This window comes from Nannobrachium achirus (genome assembly GCF_963921795.1).
Source record: "Nannobrachium achirus genome assembly, chromosome: 22".
NCBI lineage: Eukaryota > Metazoa > Chordata > Actinopteri > Myctophiformes > Myctophidae > Nannobrachium > Nannobrachium achirus.
Genome location: NC_137829.1, coordinates 37050435 through 37067757, shown reverse-complemented (window position 1 = coordinate 37067757; position 17323 = coordinate 37050435). Strand labels below are relative to the sequence as shown.

General features: G+C 43.0%; 1 protein-coding gene and 1 long non-coding RNA gene across 2 annotated transcripts in view; both read left to right on the top strand.

Moving 5' to 3' along the window:
* The window catches only part of LOC308308325, an 839845-nt gene that overhangs the window by 563935 nt on the left and 258587 nt on the right, over nucleotides 1-17323 (top strand). The window lies entirely within an intron of this gene.
* The window catches only part of hdac4 (histone deacetylase 4), a gene marked incomplete at its 3' end in the record, with an annotated part of 312733 nt that overhangs the window by 82082 nt on the left and 213328 nt on the right, over nucleotides 1-17323 (top strand). The window contains exon 3 of the mRNA XM_080753473.1: nucleotides 4138-4206. Coding sequence (XP_080609599.1) covers nucleotides 4138-4206 — 69 coding nt within the window. The remainder of the gene's footprint in view (nucleotides 1-4137; nucleotides 4207-17323) is intronic.

Genomic DNA, 17323 nt, shown 5'->3' with positions numbered 1-17323 from the left:
AACTTGATAAGCTAGCTACAGTAGAGGCAGAAGATGTGTTTTGTGGTGTGGAGTGGCCGAACCAGAAATGAGCAGAATACCTGTCAAATCTGTGAATAAATTCCTCACCAAACAATTTCTTCACCAATGTGTTCATAAAGGTGTCTAGTTACATATCTAACAAAGATTGAAATTCAACATCCCTAGCAAAATGTTTGACAGCTAGGGTAATTCTGGGTCTCATTCACTTACTATACGCTGTACTATAAGGGAAAAAATTACTCCCAAAAATATGCTTCAAGTGGGATGTGAGGGGTCTAACTAGGTGTTTTTAATTATTCTGAATCCATTGCAAGCATTTGTTTTGCATGAAAAACATTCCTTGGGCCAAAAATGGACCCCATACAACTGTGACAAGTGATGACTCATCACTTAACCATAGTTTTTTGGGTCTTTTTTTAGCCCAATGAATGACCCTAGCTGTCAAACATTTTGCTAGGGATGTTGAATTTCAATCTTCGTTAGATATGTTACTAGACACCTTTATGAACACATTGGTGAAGAAATTGTTTGGTAAAGAATGTATTCACAGGTTTTATTAATATCCCCTGACTAGTATGGATGGCAGCATTTAATATACTGTAGGCTGGTGGTACAGGAAAACGTGTTATCTTTCTGTAGAATACGGAACGATGGCACATTTTCCGATGAAATACCGCATTAATTTACTTTCTCTTGCATGTTTATTCATTTATTGCTCAGAATTCATCAAATGAAAATAAAACGCCAAATTGTTATTTGGGCCGGATCTGGCCCGTGGGCCGCCAGTTGAATAGGCCTCCATCACAACAAAGAGTGTGTGTGTGTGTGTGTGTGTGTGTGTGTGTGTGTGTGTGTGTGTGTGTGTGTGTGTGTGTGTGTGTGTGTGTGTGTGTGTGTGTGTGTGTGTGTGTGTGTGTGTGTGTGTGTGTGTGTGTGTGTGTGTGTGTGTGTGTGTGTGTGAGATGTATGAATGTTTAATTTAGCCCCACCCTCCGTCATGTATTAATCATGCTGGCAGTCTGCTTAGGCTGAAAATAGCACTTTGCAACCCAGAAAAACAAAAGCCCTGCGCATTTGTGTGTGTGTGTGTGTGTGTGTGTGTGTGTGTGCGCGCGCGCGTCTGTCATGTGTGACTCCAGCACATGGTCCTCTCCATCTCCCCTCATCCCCATCCTCTAAATCAGTGACCCCCCAAATAATCATATTTTAACTGGGGACCCCCCACCCTGACGAGCACTAAGAGTTGTGTACTGACTGACTGACTGACACAGACGGAGACAAGCTGCGACATTTCTCATGGTAAACTTCGGTCGCAATTATCACAAAACATGCATTAACCACTTCAGCCCTAAATACATTTCGTCCATTTAAAAACAGTCGAAATGCTGGACTTTTACTTTCACGATGAATTAAATCTCCACGATGCGATTATCATGAGTGTTTTTTTTATCACGATGAACGATAATATCGCTTATCGTCCCGTCCCTAAACCCCACGTGCGTACACTCGCATGGTGGTCAAGCAACTTACCTGTACCTCTGCTAGAGGTCCATTTCTCTCCTTTTCATTGCGACGGTAAAACCTGCAGATCATGTCTGTGAATGCTTGGGAAAGGCAGTGGCGTCAGTTCAGAAAAAGCTAAGGTATGGCAACATGACTGGTGTCTTGCACACGCGCCTTTGCGCGCGTGCAAGACACCAGTCATGTTGCCATACCTTAGCAACAGGCATGATACATTTATTTTAAGAAGTACATTTAACTTTTTCCCCCGTTTCTATGGTTTCTTGGTCTGGATATGGCAGCCTGGAACAGTTGTTCAAGTGCAACTAAACTTGGCATGTTAGTAAACGTGCCACAATTAACAATAATGCATTGCACCTGTGCAGCTGACCTGCGGAACCTGGGAATATACCATTTTGTCAAGATGGGGAGAATACAAGTGTGGAGAATATAGGCTAATTAAGATGGGGAGAATACAAGTGTGGAGAATATAGGCTAATTATAATATCTTGTTAAAGTGACCATTTGGTAAAATTTTGCATTTGTAGTTATTTTTATGTAATTTAACAACATAATAACCCGCACATCAGATAGACAAAGAGACATTCATGGATTTATAGTTAAAAGTAACTTTTATTTTCAAAAACAAAAGTTATTACTCTGATAATTATAGCCTGTGTGATCGTGAGCGTATGAGAGTCATGCTCAGGTCAGATCTATAGGTTGTGTTAACCGTTCATTACACTTTTTCATAATCGATTAGTAATCGATTCTTATTTTTGGGCTTATAGTAGACGTTTAAGGACATTTTGAAAATAGCTTATAGAGCAGCTAAATACAACTTATATAAACGTTTTATAACATTTTAATTGTGCTTCTTGATTATTTTCTTGAGTGAAAAGGTAACCGATACAGTAATCGCTACGAAAATAATTGTAGTTGCAGCCCTAATCAGAAGCAGGTGGGTTTGTATGATTTTGCTTTTTCTTTAGTACTTTAGCCCAGGGGTCTTCAACGTTTTCAGGCCAAGGACCCCTTAGTTGAGAGAGAGATGAAGCGGGGACCCCCACAACCTTATCGTAGATTCCATATAGTTTCATTGTTTGTTTTGGATTCATGTCAATTTGTGTTTTCAGATATTTAACTACTTTTAACCACTGCAATGTAGATGTACTCCGTTACTTACAAGTAAAAGTCCGGAATTAAAAATGTACTTGAGTAAAAGTATGAAAGTGTTGGTATCAAAGTGTACTTAAAGTACCAAAAGTAAAAGTACACAATGTTTGAAAACCATGTTTGAAAACCACAAGAAATAGGGCTAAAGTGGTTTATGTATGTTTTATAACATTATAATTTATACCTGCAAAGTAACTAAAGTTTTCCAAAAATTGTTGTGGAGTAAAAGTACAATATTTGGATCAGAGATGTAATGGGGTAGAAGTAAAAGTATTTGAAATTGGAAATACTCAAGTAAAGTACAAATACTATACAAAAGTGTAATTAAGTAGAGTACTCAAGTAAATGTACTTAGTTACTTTACACCACTGCATAATGCAAAAGTGCTCCGATCGGCTACTTCTCCCTTTGCGTTTGTTGTCTCTTCTTGGTTGGTGCATCGCTATGATCCGTATGCCCAAAACTGAAGGTTCTGTGGTGCAAAAACTAAGTGTGATTAAAATGCGTACATTTTTTTAATCGCGTACATTTTCTGTAATTAATTAATCGCAATTAATCAGTTAAAGTCCCAGCCCTAATATATATACATTTTATGTAAAAGTGAAGGTTGTGATTCATTGGATTAATGAGGCTGTCATGTTTAAAATAAACCGTCTAATATATACAATGTTTTGGCAAGAGATGAGTGGGGTGAGGTGGCTGGGGAGATGTGCGTGCGTGCGTGCGTGCGTGCATGTGTGTGTGTGTCCTACTAGTCTATTTATAGATGGGTCCTCCCTGAATTGAGCTGCTGCCTGTTCCTGTTCCCACTATAATTATCTCCTGCAACACACACACACACACACACACACACACACACACACACACACACACACACACACACACACACACACGGTTGTACCTATGTGCAAAAAGATGAGACGCATGCCTGTATTGGGTTAAGAAACGGCAGCGCATGTAAGACACAACTGCCTGCTCTCTCTCTCTATCTCGCTCTCTCTCTCCGCACAAGTGTTTATTTAAAATTGTACATGATTGACTCTCTCTCTCTCTCTTTCACTCACTGACACTCTCTCTCCCTCTCTCTCTTTCCCTCCCTCCCTCCTATGACTAAATTCATAAGTGCAAGCAACATCGCCCGGTGCTTGTCCGCCGTTATACCGCTCACCGCCTTCACTCTCTCCGTGGCTCTCCTCTGGTTGGACTGCGTGCTTTTCCTACAGCCCGTTGTCGTGCCCCTGTCACGCGTCCACCTCCTTTTCAGCTGGGACTTGTAGTTTTCCACAGAACCCCCCCCTCCTCCCCCCCTCACCTTTTTGTAGGCAGCAGCAGGGTATTGAGGCTAGTTTTGACGGTCCGTGGCTGGCGTGGCTGTTTTGTTGACAATGCTGAGGACAATATTTGAAGCGGAGTCTTCTCCATGCTCTCTGTCTCTGGCAGGCGGCCTGGCCGGTAAGGAGCAGCCACTGGAACTCTTGAGACCAGCCACACTCAACCACCTTCCAACAGGTAGGTTACTTGTGTGCATGTGCGCGTGCTGTATGTGATGGAGCAGGCAGTCTGACTCAAGGAAGGCTATGAAATGGGAAAACTCAGTTCTCGTCACTGTCGGGCAGAAACCTCGTATTTCCCAAGTTTCAAATGTGTACGCTTTTTCGCAAAGTAAAGCCCTGCTTCGTCATACAAGGCCGTCGCACAAAGGTAGTGAAAACAGCATATCTACAAGCACACAACGCCTCGCGCCGCGAGGCGTTGTGTGCTTGTAGATCGGCTGTTTTCACTAGTTTACACCGTTTTTAAAATGATAAATGCAAAACGAACGGTTTTGGACATACAAGGTTTTCACCCGACAACGGCGTTATACTGCTTTACCGGCTTGTTACACATGGCTCGATACAGCAGGTCTAGATTTTAATGAGCTGATGCGTTTGCCTTATTTCAGTTTTCCATTGGTCAGACACGCAACGTTGGTGTTGTTGACGGTGCATCCCGGTTTGGAAACTTAATGGATACTTTGAGTGGACTTGACAAGGGATGCTCATGTGTGTAATAATGTCTTTGGGTTTTTACTGCCTGAGTGATTACACACCGCCAGCACTGCAGACCGGTGATTTGGTGGCGTTGCTGCCGTATACCTGGCTTTAGAAAATACTGCACGGACGCATGTGTCTCTCTCTCTCTCTGTGTGTGTGTGTGTGTGTGTGTGTGTGTGTGTGTGTGTGTGTGTGTGTGTGTGTGTGTGTGTGTGTGTGTGTGTGTGTGTGTGTGTGTGTGTGTGTGTGTGTGTGTGTGTGTGTGTGTGTGTGTGTGTGTGTGTGTGTGTGTGTGTGTGTGTGTGTGTGTATGTGACTGTGTGTGACTGTGTGTGTGTGTGTGTTCGCGTTCGCGTGAAAACGCGAGACGTGCGAGAGAGAGAGAGAGGTAGCTTGTTATACTGTGTATTTGTAACGCCACGAGCTGATGTCGGGTGCCATTTTTAGAACTCTGCGATCTTTTATTCATTAGATGAGGATTTTTGCACACGTGTCTGTGTGTGTGTGTGTGTGTGCGTGCGCGGAGCTTGACGCCACCTTGTTGACAGGAACAGGGGAGCGTCACACCCGTGGTGACATGATAGTCCCATGTGGCGGCAGGAAACGCTGACGCGGTGGCGATGACACCAGCGCGGCCGACCTAAACCTGGAGCTGCGGTCTGCTAATAGCATGTTTTAACGGCCCCTGCCGCGCCAAACAAACATGCTGTACGCACGCTCAGGTGCGCTCATCTGGTGCTCATCTCTTCCCTCGACACAGACATGGATATATTTTGTCAAATGACACGCTGTTCTTTGACAGAAACGGTGGCATTCAATTTCTTTGATTGATTGATTATTTTATTTTGACAGAAAATGGAGAACAGTACAAGTATAGTCGATACAATAGAAATGTAGTACAGTACAAGTACAGTTAAACACCCTGCCACACATCCCAAATAAGTCCTTTTTACGGTCTTTTTTTACGTTGGAAGTCCTTTGTATTTAATTCATGGACATAACAAATAGCAAGCAAAGAAAACATTAAATTATATCGCAGTTATAAAAACACTGTACAGGATAGGGGAAACAAGGGTATGGGGCTATGGTGGCGGGGTGCTCACTTCTCGTCTCGCCTGTCTGAAAGCTCAACTGAAAGGAGAGTTTTCAGGCCAGTTTTGAAGGATGCCAGCGAGCTACATGTTTTAAGGGAGGTAGTCAAGTAATTCCACACCTGGTTGGCAGTGTTGTAGAAGGAGAATTTACCCATATGTCTCTTAAGGGTTTGTGTTATCAGATCGTTGTGTGCACTCCCTCTAGTGTTGTGGCTGTGGGTGTCGCAAACTATACACTCGTTGACGTGTAAAACGTGGGTTGAGCATCATGAAAACATAAATAAAACGTACGTATATATCGTCACTGTCGGGCAGAAATCTTGTATCTCCAAGCTTCTTCGTAAAGTAAAGCCCTGCTTCACCATACAAGACTGTCGCACAAGACAGGTGAAAATAGCAGATCTACAAGCACACAACGCCGCTTGTAGATTGGTTTTGGGCGGTTTTGGACATAGAAGGTTCCCACCCGAAAACAACAATATACTGTATATATAAAAGAATTGTGAAAAATCTATTCAGGGATTTACTTTCTTGACCTACAGGCCGCGCTGCCTCTGTGTTGGCTACCATAGCACTAGTTGGCTGGCTGTGAGCTCCCGGTGTCTGTGGCAGTGACCGGCCTGCCTCCTTCACTCCTCCTCTTCCACTTCTCCTGGAAGCTCTCTTCTCACTCACCCTTGTTAGCCTGCCATGCATATCGTCGTTGTCTGGTGGAAACCTCGTATCTCCAAGTTTTTTCGCAAAGTAAAGCCCTGCTTAATCATACAAGACTGTCGCACAAGACTAGTGAAAACAGCCGATCTACAAGCACACAACGCCTCGCTATGCTTGTTGCTAACATTCTCACCCTGGTTTAGTAAAGTAAACCAGGATGTACACTACAGCTAGTTCCATTCCTTGATTCTGATTGTCTGGTTTCCCTTTAATTGCTGTGGTATATGAGACTATAATCCACACCTTGAATCGGTTTACATATATCAAACCCAGGTGCGTTATTTCTTTCCACAGTGTTCCAAAGTTCACCAATTATCTGCACCTGTGTTTCAATTCAATTTCAATTACATTGTATTAGAGTGTCAAATCATAACAAGTTATCTCAAGACACTTTTGTTTGTAGTGTTGTTTGCAAAAAAACTGGGGTTAACTACTTTCTCGTAGCTGGGAACTACTTTCTTGCAGACCTTGTAGTTAATTATTAGTGAAATAGAACAGTTTTAATTGGTACATGTCTTTTGATGATTGATGATTAGATGATTTTTCATGTTGCCATATTGTAACCATTATAGAAACGCAAGCTACGCGAGGCATGTGGTTACGGCTGAGCAGGTTTGGAGACACTCGGCTTCGCCTCGTGTCTCACCACGCCTCTCAGCCGTTATGAAAAGTCATAGATATGTACCAAATAAAACTGTTCTATTTCAATAATAATTCCCTACAAGTTCTGCAAGAAAGTAGTTCCCAGCTACAAGAAAGTAGTTCCTTTTTTTGATATAAACTGATTCAAAGTGTGGATTATAGTCTCATATACCACAGCAATTAAAGGGAAACCAGACAATCAGAATTAAGGAATGGAACTAGAGGTTTTAGAATAGGACTTAAGTAGTCACCAGTAACACGTTTGATTAACTCAGCTGAGACAGGACAACAGACAGGTATGCAGATGGAGAGGACACACACACACACACACACACACACACACACACACACACACACACACACACACACACACACACACACACACACACACACACACACACACACACAGGTACACAACTCTGCTAAAGGCGAAAAAAAAGGTTTGCTTTTTTGGCAAGCCATCAGTCAGTAATTGTAACACCTCTTAGAGAAAGTGTGATAACTAGATGTGGTACGTACACTCCGAAAAGCACGAGGCAACACGTTCCATTAACACATTTTAACGGGATGTGTTAGAAATAGTGAAATAGCTGGCCAAACCTGTAGGCACTTTGTGTGTGTGTGCGCGTGCAATGTGCATGCATGCATGCCAACTTCACACGTTGACATAATATGTCATACCGGTCAAATCTCATGCGTGTCCTGATTTAGACGTAGCTGCGTGCCGCAAATAGCCGATCGGCTATTTCGGTGCAAAGGCGGCAAGGCGCGCAGCTAACTCTAAACGAGACACAAAGGTTAGTGGTGAGAGCGCTGGTTTGAGGCTGTCGCTCGGCTCGGCCCAGATGGCGCTGGCCAGCAGCCTGAAGGCCGTGAGCTCCGATCGCACAAGGGTCACTGTGTGTGTGTGTGTGTGTGTGTGTGTGTGTGTGTGTGTGCGTGCGCTCGCACACACTTCACTGAGTCACACAAGTCTGGAATCGGGTGTGTTGGCTAAAGTGAAGGAGCGACGTGACGGAGAAAAACCTTGTATCTCCAAGATTCAAATTTGTATGTTTTTTTTTTAAGTAAAGCCCTGCTTCACCATAAAAGACTGTCGCACATAGCCTGGTTAATAAACCAGACTGCACAACACCACCCCCTGTTGGTAGTGGTCTCTTCCCAAAACGAAGTGTGTGATAGAGTCTGACGCTTGCAGTCAGGCTATGTCGCACAAGCCTAGTGAAAATAGCCGATCTACAAGCAAACAACGCCTCGCGGCACGAGGCGTTGTGTGCTTGTAGATTGGCCGTTTTCGTGACGTGAAGAGACAAAGAGGAGGAGAACATGACATGAACAACAGAGGAAGGAGGGGAGAGTAGAGGAGGTGAAAAGACAGATTTGCATGCATAAATTAACCGGGCTGACTAAGTTCCACCAGGGAGACGGTGGGACGAACCTTCCACAAGTGTGTGTGTGTGTGTGTGTGTGTGTGTGTGTGTGTGTGTGTGTGTGTGTGTGTGTGTGTGTGTGTGTGTGTGTGTGTGTGTGTGTGTGTGTGTGTGTGTGTGTGTGTGTGTGTGTGTGTGTGTGTGTGTGTGTGTGTGTGTGTGTGTGTGTGTGTGTGTGTGTGTGTATTTCACATTGGGCTAAACTGGGTTCATTCTCCCCCAGCCAAAACAGCTCTCCCACTCTGCACAAATTAACAGCGGCCCACGCAATCACACATGGCTGTCAGAGCACAGACTCTCAGAGAGAGAGAGAGAGAGAACGGAGGATTCAGAAAGGGAAAAGGGAGATAAGAGAGGAGAGGTGGAAAGGAAGGAAGGTCTGTGCGAGGAAGACAAATGAAAAGAGTGTGTGAAAGGAGTGAGTGGTGGTGGCACACAAACACGGAAGCACGTTTGTTGGGTTTTGCCCGTGTCGCTGTGTGCGGCTGATATCCGTCCACGCAACGCACCGTGACTCCCGCCTCTTCAAGCCTCCAGGCTGCGGAGGCACGGCCGGTTTCGGGCTGGTCGTCCTTTAGTTTACGCACATGGCCGATTTTGTGTTTGAAACACAGGGGTGTCGCACCAAATTCTGGGCCCTGGGTACAAGGATTCACTGCGGGCCCCCCATGAATGTTCTTCATAGGGGGAACTATAAAAAAATAGCAGATTTACAAGCTCACAGCGGTGCCGTGCTGCGAGCTTGTAGATCTGCTATTTTTTGAAAAATCTTGAAAATGTGTCTTTGAACATTTCAAATCCTTCTAAGGTTTTTTTTTCTTTTTTAAACCTAATTTTCTATTGTCAGTGGTGCTCAAACCTTTTCATGTCAAGGACCCCCAAAATGATATGTATTTGGCCACAGAACCCCGTCTGAAAATATTTATTTCCAGGGACCCCCCAGAAGCAAAAATGGCAAAAATCTGTTACTCCAAAATTTGCGTTACAAATGTTTGCTTAAAAAAATACATACATTCTAAGATTTGCGCACATTTTCACGACTTTTCAAAAATAGCAGATCTACAGCGCAGATATACAAGCAGATAGCAGATAGCAGATATACAAGCTCGGTGCCGCGCTGTGAGCTTGTATATCTGCTATATTATCTGAGAGAGAGAGAGAGAGAGAGAGAGGAGAGAGAGAGAGAGAGAGAGAGAGAGAGAGAGAGAGAGAGAGAGAGAGAGAGAGAGAGAGAGAGAGAGAGAGAGAGAGAGAGAGAGAGAGAGAGAGAGAGAGAGAGAGAGAGAGAGAGAGAGAGAGAGGGGGGGCAGCAAAATGAGGAGAAGAGGGCACAGATAAGTAGAAGAATAGAAGCGTGAGGAGATGCTCTCTATGCAAATAGGGAGCAGGCTCATTACCATTTCAAAACGGTGGAGCGGAGACGCACTCTGGACTATGTCAAATTCATTCACTCTCCTTCTGTCTCACTCTCTCGCTCTCTCACATCTCACTCCATCACCCCCGCCCTTTTTTCACGGTACAAAATCTATGCACGTTTGAGCTTTTCTATGTTCTCTCTCTCTCTCTCTCTCTCTTCATGGCCAGTGTTGTTTTTGACAGCAAATTTTGACTTAGTTTTAGTCATAGTCTTTTGAATAAAATGACTTTCAGTTTTAGTCTAATTTTAGTCGACTAAATATCATAAGATTTTAGTTGACTAAATCTACAGACGATTTAGTCAACTAAAATGTAAATTTTGGCAGGCTTTGATGACATGGTAATGACTGATTTTACACTTGGTTGCGTGCTGAAAATAGCCGATCTACAAGCTCACAACGCGTCGCACGCAACACCTGAGAGCAACCAAACATAAAATGACTCTCTTCAGCACTAGTCCCTCCCTAACGTTTTAGTCTAGTTTTTATTTTGTTGACGAAATCGTCAATATATTTAGTCTTAGTTTTAGTCATCACAGCGTAGTTTTTATTTCGTTTTTATTTCGTTTTCGTCAGTGAAAAAAACACGGTCGACAAATATTTTTCAACATAGTTTTAGTCGACGAAATCAACACTGCTTGTGGCTCCTCTACACAGTCCCTCTCTCCTTTCTCTGTCTTCCAGTGATAGGAGTGGTCATGACTTTCACATGATTTCACACCACAAGACAAACTTGTTACCTGCTGCAGCCACACGGTGAAATCCTCGGTTTTCATTGAACCGAGACCCCATAGGCATGCAGGGGTCCACACACTGCACTGAGGATATCACTGTGCAGAGAGAGACAGTGTGTTGACCACTGTGCCATTTAACAGAACGGGTACACATTATTGTGTATCATTATTTTATGCTTTAACTATTGAAAAATAGCAGATATACAAGCTCACAGCGCGGCACCGAGTGCCGCGCTGCGAGCTTGTAGATCTGCTATTTTTGAAAAATCGTGGAAATTAGAATTTTGACCCGATTCTATAAGTGTCTTTTGAATCCTTCTAAGATTTTTTTTAAAAACCTATGTTTCTATGTCAGCAATCTGGCCAGCCATCGTCAAAGAAAAGGTCCTTTTCACTTAACTGGAGCTCAGTTAGTCTGTTCTTGATAGACTACTGTGTCAGTGGTTCTCAAACCTTTTCATGTGAAGGACCCCCAAAATGACATGTATTTGGCGACGGACCCCCATCTCAAAATATTTAGTTCCAGGGACCACCCAGAAGCAAAATTTGAGTTGCAAACGTTCGCTTTGAAAATACTTATATTCAAAGATTTGCACACATTTTCACGACTTTTTCAAAAATAGCAGATCTACAAGCTTGCAGCGCGGCACTCGGTGCCGCGCTGTGAGCTTGTATATCTGCTATTTTTCACTGGTTAAAGCATTCAATAATTCTAGGCCTAAATGGATTCAAAACTAAATGTCATGGTGTCTGATAGAATGTTCCACAAGTATTATATTGCCCTAGTTTGTTGAAGAATCCACTCAGTATGACAATCAGACTGTTTTATGATCATTAAAAATGTACTCCATAATTTGTCCTTAAACTAGTCACTGCTGCGAGCGGTGTGAGATAACACGGAACTTTATATAACATAGATAACACAGAATACGCTTTTTTCTCAGCTTCTTGATTTGAGCTTTTTGATTTGAGCTTTAACAACATTCTGCCCTACTTGTGGTGGTGTCTGTATTTGGTCTTTAGTGAAATACTCCAGTAACACCTTCTCTATGGTTACTTATCGTCATATAGATAGATAGATAGATAGATAGATGTTTAGATAGTGTCCTGAATTTTGCTAAAACAAAAACTTCCTTAACCTCTTGAGCCCCATTGCCCCCGCCGGCGGGGGCAAAAGGTGTTGACCTCTGAAAAGCTGTCAATAAATGTCAATAAATCAATAGAGACCAAATCAAACTACAATTTCTTTGTTGATTATTGTTACAGTGGTCCTACAGCATAGTAATCAGCTGCCATTGTACTTTTCATCCATACATTACTCCTATTACAGTATTATTACTACTTATTGTACTCGTTTTTATCATTTTTCACCCTATACTTTAACATTACTAATATTACAGCACTACTCTCACTAAAACATCTGTAGAGTTTACATAGTTGCAATATATTCATACAATTTTGCCTATCAATTGGTGACACCTTGGTGAACAATTTTTCTATTCACTATATATGTTTTAAATGAGGTCTTGAGGCTCATTCACTATTAACTCATTAAAAGCCAACCCCGCGATGTCGCGGGAAAAGTAATAGAGTATCTATAGTGCCATCCACGCGATGTCGCGGGAAAAGTAATATATTACTGTAACGGCGAGTAAAAATACCTAGTACAATGGCCGACGCTCCGGAGACGAAATCCGCGCTGATTTGTCATCATCACGGCTCCACGAGCACACAATAGTCATCCCATAACATTGAGGTGGACGGGCCGCCTCATCTTAATGTCCATTATCTCAAAACTACACTTAGAAGCGAAGATGGAGGCAGATGCTCGCTTATAAAACACATGTATAAACGCTACGAGCCGATCCAGCATGGCTCCACATAAACAATGATCGGTTCAGTCGAAGGATCCGATGACGTCAGACCGGAAGTACTTCCGGTGGCCTTCAAAATAAGACAAAATAAGAGAACGGCCGTGAATGGGGGGGGTGGGAGGCACTCTGGATATTATAATCCGTTAATGTCTGAGGCTTTTAATGAGTTAAGAAGGCAAAATTTCCATAGGCGGAGGTCTTTTTCAATCATCTTTTCCTTGGTAAATGATCACAGCAAGACAATTTGGTCAGAGAAATGTGATGTTTTACACTGCATTTGTGAATTTTCAGGGGTTAGCTGACATTTGGTGGGTCAAGATTAGCCACAATCATGGTAGTTTTGTGTCCACAACTGTTCCAATTTGGGCATACATTTTAGGCAGATTTTTCCCCTGGACCCCCCTGGGGCTTAAGAGACATGGGAAGCCAAGGTTTCTAACATTTCTAGCTGTTGCTGCTGCCGCCGTTCACTCACAGCTTTATTTTGAATAGCCTCGGAAGCTTTGTGCGTGTGCACGTGAGTGTCCAGTGACGATTGAGGAAGAAAATCCATTTGTTTACAAACGCTCGCGAAACTAAAATCCAAACCGGGGCCGACCATCGCGGTAAAGTGTCGCCGTGAAAACAATCAGATCTCTGCTTCCCTGGCGTTCTTTGCACCTCATTCATAGATAAAGCCCTTTTTATGTTTCAGCATAGAATGGAATCAATGCAGCCGAGTCGCGCCATTTTCTCTCTCTCTGCCTGCCATCGTGTGACGTATGGACTAGGGTCATTCACAGGGCACACAGCATGCGCGCAGAGCTGTACAGTTAACCCTTTGTTGTCTCGTTGAGGAACGAGACAACTCCTTTTGGCAGAGTGACCCCTAGTGGCCTTATCTCGTTACTGAACGAGTTTGGCCCCTTGTGTTAATGAACAGCCAACTTAACATTCAGACATCCAAAACAAATCTGGGTTCTTGTCTTGAATTTTTTTTCCAGATAAATAATTTCTTAAATCATTGTACAATGGGACAGTGAAAAACAAAATGAAACTCATGTGGTATGTGGTGGTGTTGAGACTTCATGGTACTGCATAGGGATGGGACGATATCGTAATAAAAAACACTCACGATAATCGTATCGTGGAGATTTAATTTATCCTGATATCGTCCTCCGTCATGCACTGGGATCAATTCCCCTTTTATTTGCCGAGCTGCATATCCGGTACCACTTAAACCCTCTATAATTGGTAAAAGGGTACTTATAATATACGTACTTGATAGTCTTTTTTCACTCTCTATCAAATGTCTTTGCCATAAAATAGCCGATCTACAAGCTCACAACGCGTCGTAACTATTTTTCGGCAAATGTTCCGCCCCAGGATAATGGATTTTGATTATCGCGATAATATCGTAAATCGTGGTTTCTTTTGTCACGATAATCGAGATATGACATTTTTCGTATCGTCCCGTCCCTAGTACTGTGTCGGTGGTGGTTGTTGAGGAGGAGGGGAATAAGGAGGGAAAGATGGTCGGCGGCAGGGGGAGAGTGAAATGCAGATGGGGGAGAGGGAGACGGGGTGAGGGAGGATTGGGGGAGAGGGAGACGGGAGGGAGGGAGGGGGAGGATTGAGTGCGCTCCAGAGGACACAGTCTCCTGGTAACCTTGACTCCTGGATGAGAGCTGTCTGCTGGCCAGACCCCCTGCTGGCATCCCCCCTACTCACTGGAACGCAACGCTCTGAGTGTGTGTGTGTGAGCGCGTGTCCGCGCACGCGCAAGCATGCTCAAAATGGATGCTTGACCACATGAACCCTACCTACCTACCGTCCAAGGTTGTTATAGTTTTTTTTGTTATCAAATATTTTTATTTTCCATAATCAAAAGAAAAATGCAATTAACAGACAAACAACACAAACAATAGTAAAACAAGAAAAGGAAAAGAAAACCCACCCACCCCCTTTCCCCGGACCAACACGGAATGTACAATAGTGCATGCCTGTGCTAGGCTGTTACCACTATATAGTGATTTCTTGAATCATAGCCTTAAGCTTATCTGCAATGTCCGACCACATATTAATGTTTTCTTCTTTTGCTCCGTGTAACCTTGCTATCGACTGCTCTAAATATACTATATCTAGAAAGGTTAAGGCCCACTGGCGAAACGTTAACGTATGAGGAGGTTTCCACCGCGTAGCTACCATCTTCTTCGCCGCCGTTACACCAGCAAAGAAGATGCGCTTGCGTATATTGTTTAGTTGCAACTGTGAGACGTCATTTAATAAAAATAAAGAAGGAGAAGATATGATATTGATACTAAAAATAGTTGAAAGTTTTGAGGCAACCATATTCCAGAATGACGACACATTTGGGCATTCCCAAACCATGTGAAGGAAGGTACCAATACTATTTGAGGCGCAGAGAGTGCAGTTGGGATTATTCAAAATCCTCATAGCACATAGTCTGCGGGGAGTTAAATAAGTCCGATGAACAAAATTTAAATGAATTTGTTGATGGTCTGGATTTCTAGAAGATAGCCTAATGTTAGACCATACTGTGTCCCAACAAAAGTCAGGGTCCAAATTTGGTACATCATTCCTCCAAACAGTATCAACAGATAGGGGCCCATAACTACAGTCTAATAAAAAACCATCAAGGTTGTTATAGTTAACGAAAACTACAATTGGAAAAACATTTTTGTTAATTAAACTAAATAGAAATTATGATACAACAAAACGATAACTAACTGAAACGGTATTGCGTGTTTACAAAACTGACTAAAACTAACTGAGATTATAGACCAAATGGCCTTAGTTTTAGTTTTTCTCGTTAACAACAGTAACTGAATATGCACCTGACAAAATAACACAAAGTATGAAAAAAACTAACACTGAAACTAATAAAACTAAGCATTTTCACAAAAATAAAAACTAGCAAACCCGCTCTGAAAACAAATTAAAACTAACTGAATTACAAAAAGGAAAAAAAAAGTGGTCAAAACTAACTAAAGCTAAACTATAATGAAAAATACAAAACGATTATAACCTTGCTACAGTCCCTATTCTGGCGTGAACATTCAGTGAAAGCAGTAGATCTACAAGCTCACAAATTATCATTTGTAACTCGAATCATTCTTTCTGGGGGTCCCTGGAACAAAATATTTTAGATGGGGGTACATACAGTATATACTAGTAAGACGCCTCAGGGAGAGGCCAGTTCTTGGCCATCTGGCAAGTGATGTATATCGGAGAAGTTACCCATATATGCAGACCCCTGGTACCCATATATGGAGATCCATGTACTGTATATGGAGATATGCTGTGAGAGCCCAAACATGCTTACTCAGTTATTCGTTACGTGAAAGTCCTATGATGTCTGACATCTGACATCATACCCTTTTATGCCCATATATGGAGATCCCTGTCTGTAGAACCAGCCATTAGTATGGGCATTCCCATATGAAGTCCTGTCAGATATGGGCTTAATATTGATGACATCAGGGAACTCCTTATATGGCCATAAAAGGGATTCTGTTAGTGTGACATCACAATGAAGCCAGCGTGTGATGTCAGAGCAGCAAACCCATTCTGTTAAGAGTGGTTCCCCTGACATCACAGTGACGTCAGAGCATGATGTCAGAGCGACAAACCCATAGAACTACAGTGTCAGGCGTGACAGACAGACAGACAGACAGACAGACAGAGACGGACAAGCTGTGACTGTTCACGTACTAAACTGCGAACTACGGTCGCAATAATTCTAGGAGTCACTGACATGAAAAAGCACCACTGATATAGAAACATAGTTTTCCCATAAAACTGTTAGGATTTAGAAGACATTGGTAGAATGGGCTCCTCGGGTCTTAATGGGCTCAGGATTGGTACTGTAGTAGTGACTAGGGATGGGACGATACGCGATATTATCGTTTATCGTGATAAAAACACATAATCGTATCGTGGAGATTTAATTTATCCTGATATTGTCTTCCGTCATGCACTGGGATCAATTCACCTTTTATTTGCCGAGCTGCATATCCATTACCATTTAAACCCTCTGTAAAAGGTACTTATAATATACGTACTTGATACAGTATTTCACTCTCTATCATATGTCTTTGCCAAAAAATAGCTGATCTACAAGCTCAAGCTTGTAGATCTGCTATTTTTTGGCAAATGTTCCGCCCAAGGATAATGGATCTTGATTATCGCGATAATATCGTAAATCGCAATTTCTTTTGTCACAATAATCGTCATATGAAATGTTCATATGGTCCCATCCCTATAGTAGTGACTGTCACCAGCTCGCTCTGCAGCCACAACCAACCTCTCTCCTCCCGACAATGCCAGTGCCACCTGCCTGGCGCACACCTTCCCAGTCCAAGGAACCCCTAACACCCTTGGGTCTGGGTGCCAGTCTCCCAGATGGCCCTCTCGGTATCCCACCCTGCGCCATCCCCCCCACCCCAATCCCACCCTGGCATCAGTGCCCATGCCCTGTGCCAGCCTGGAGCGGGCAAGAGCTGTCAGGCAGCTGCTTCTGTCCTGCTCACCGGCAGTAGGGCACATGTGCGTGTGCGCGCACACACACACACACACACACACACACACACACACACACACACACACACACACACACACACACACACACACACACACACACACACACACACACACACACACACACACACAGGTCTGAACTTATGATGAA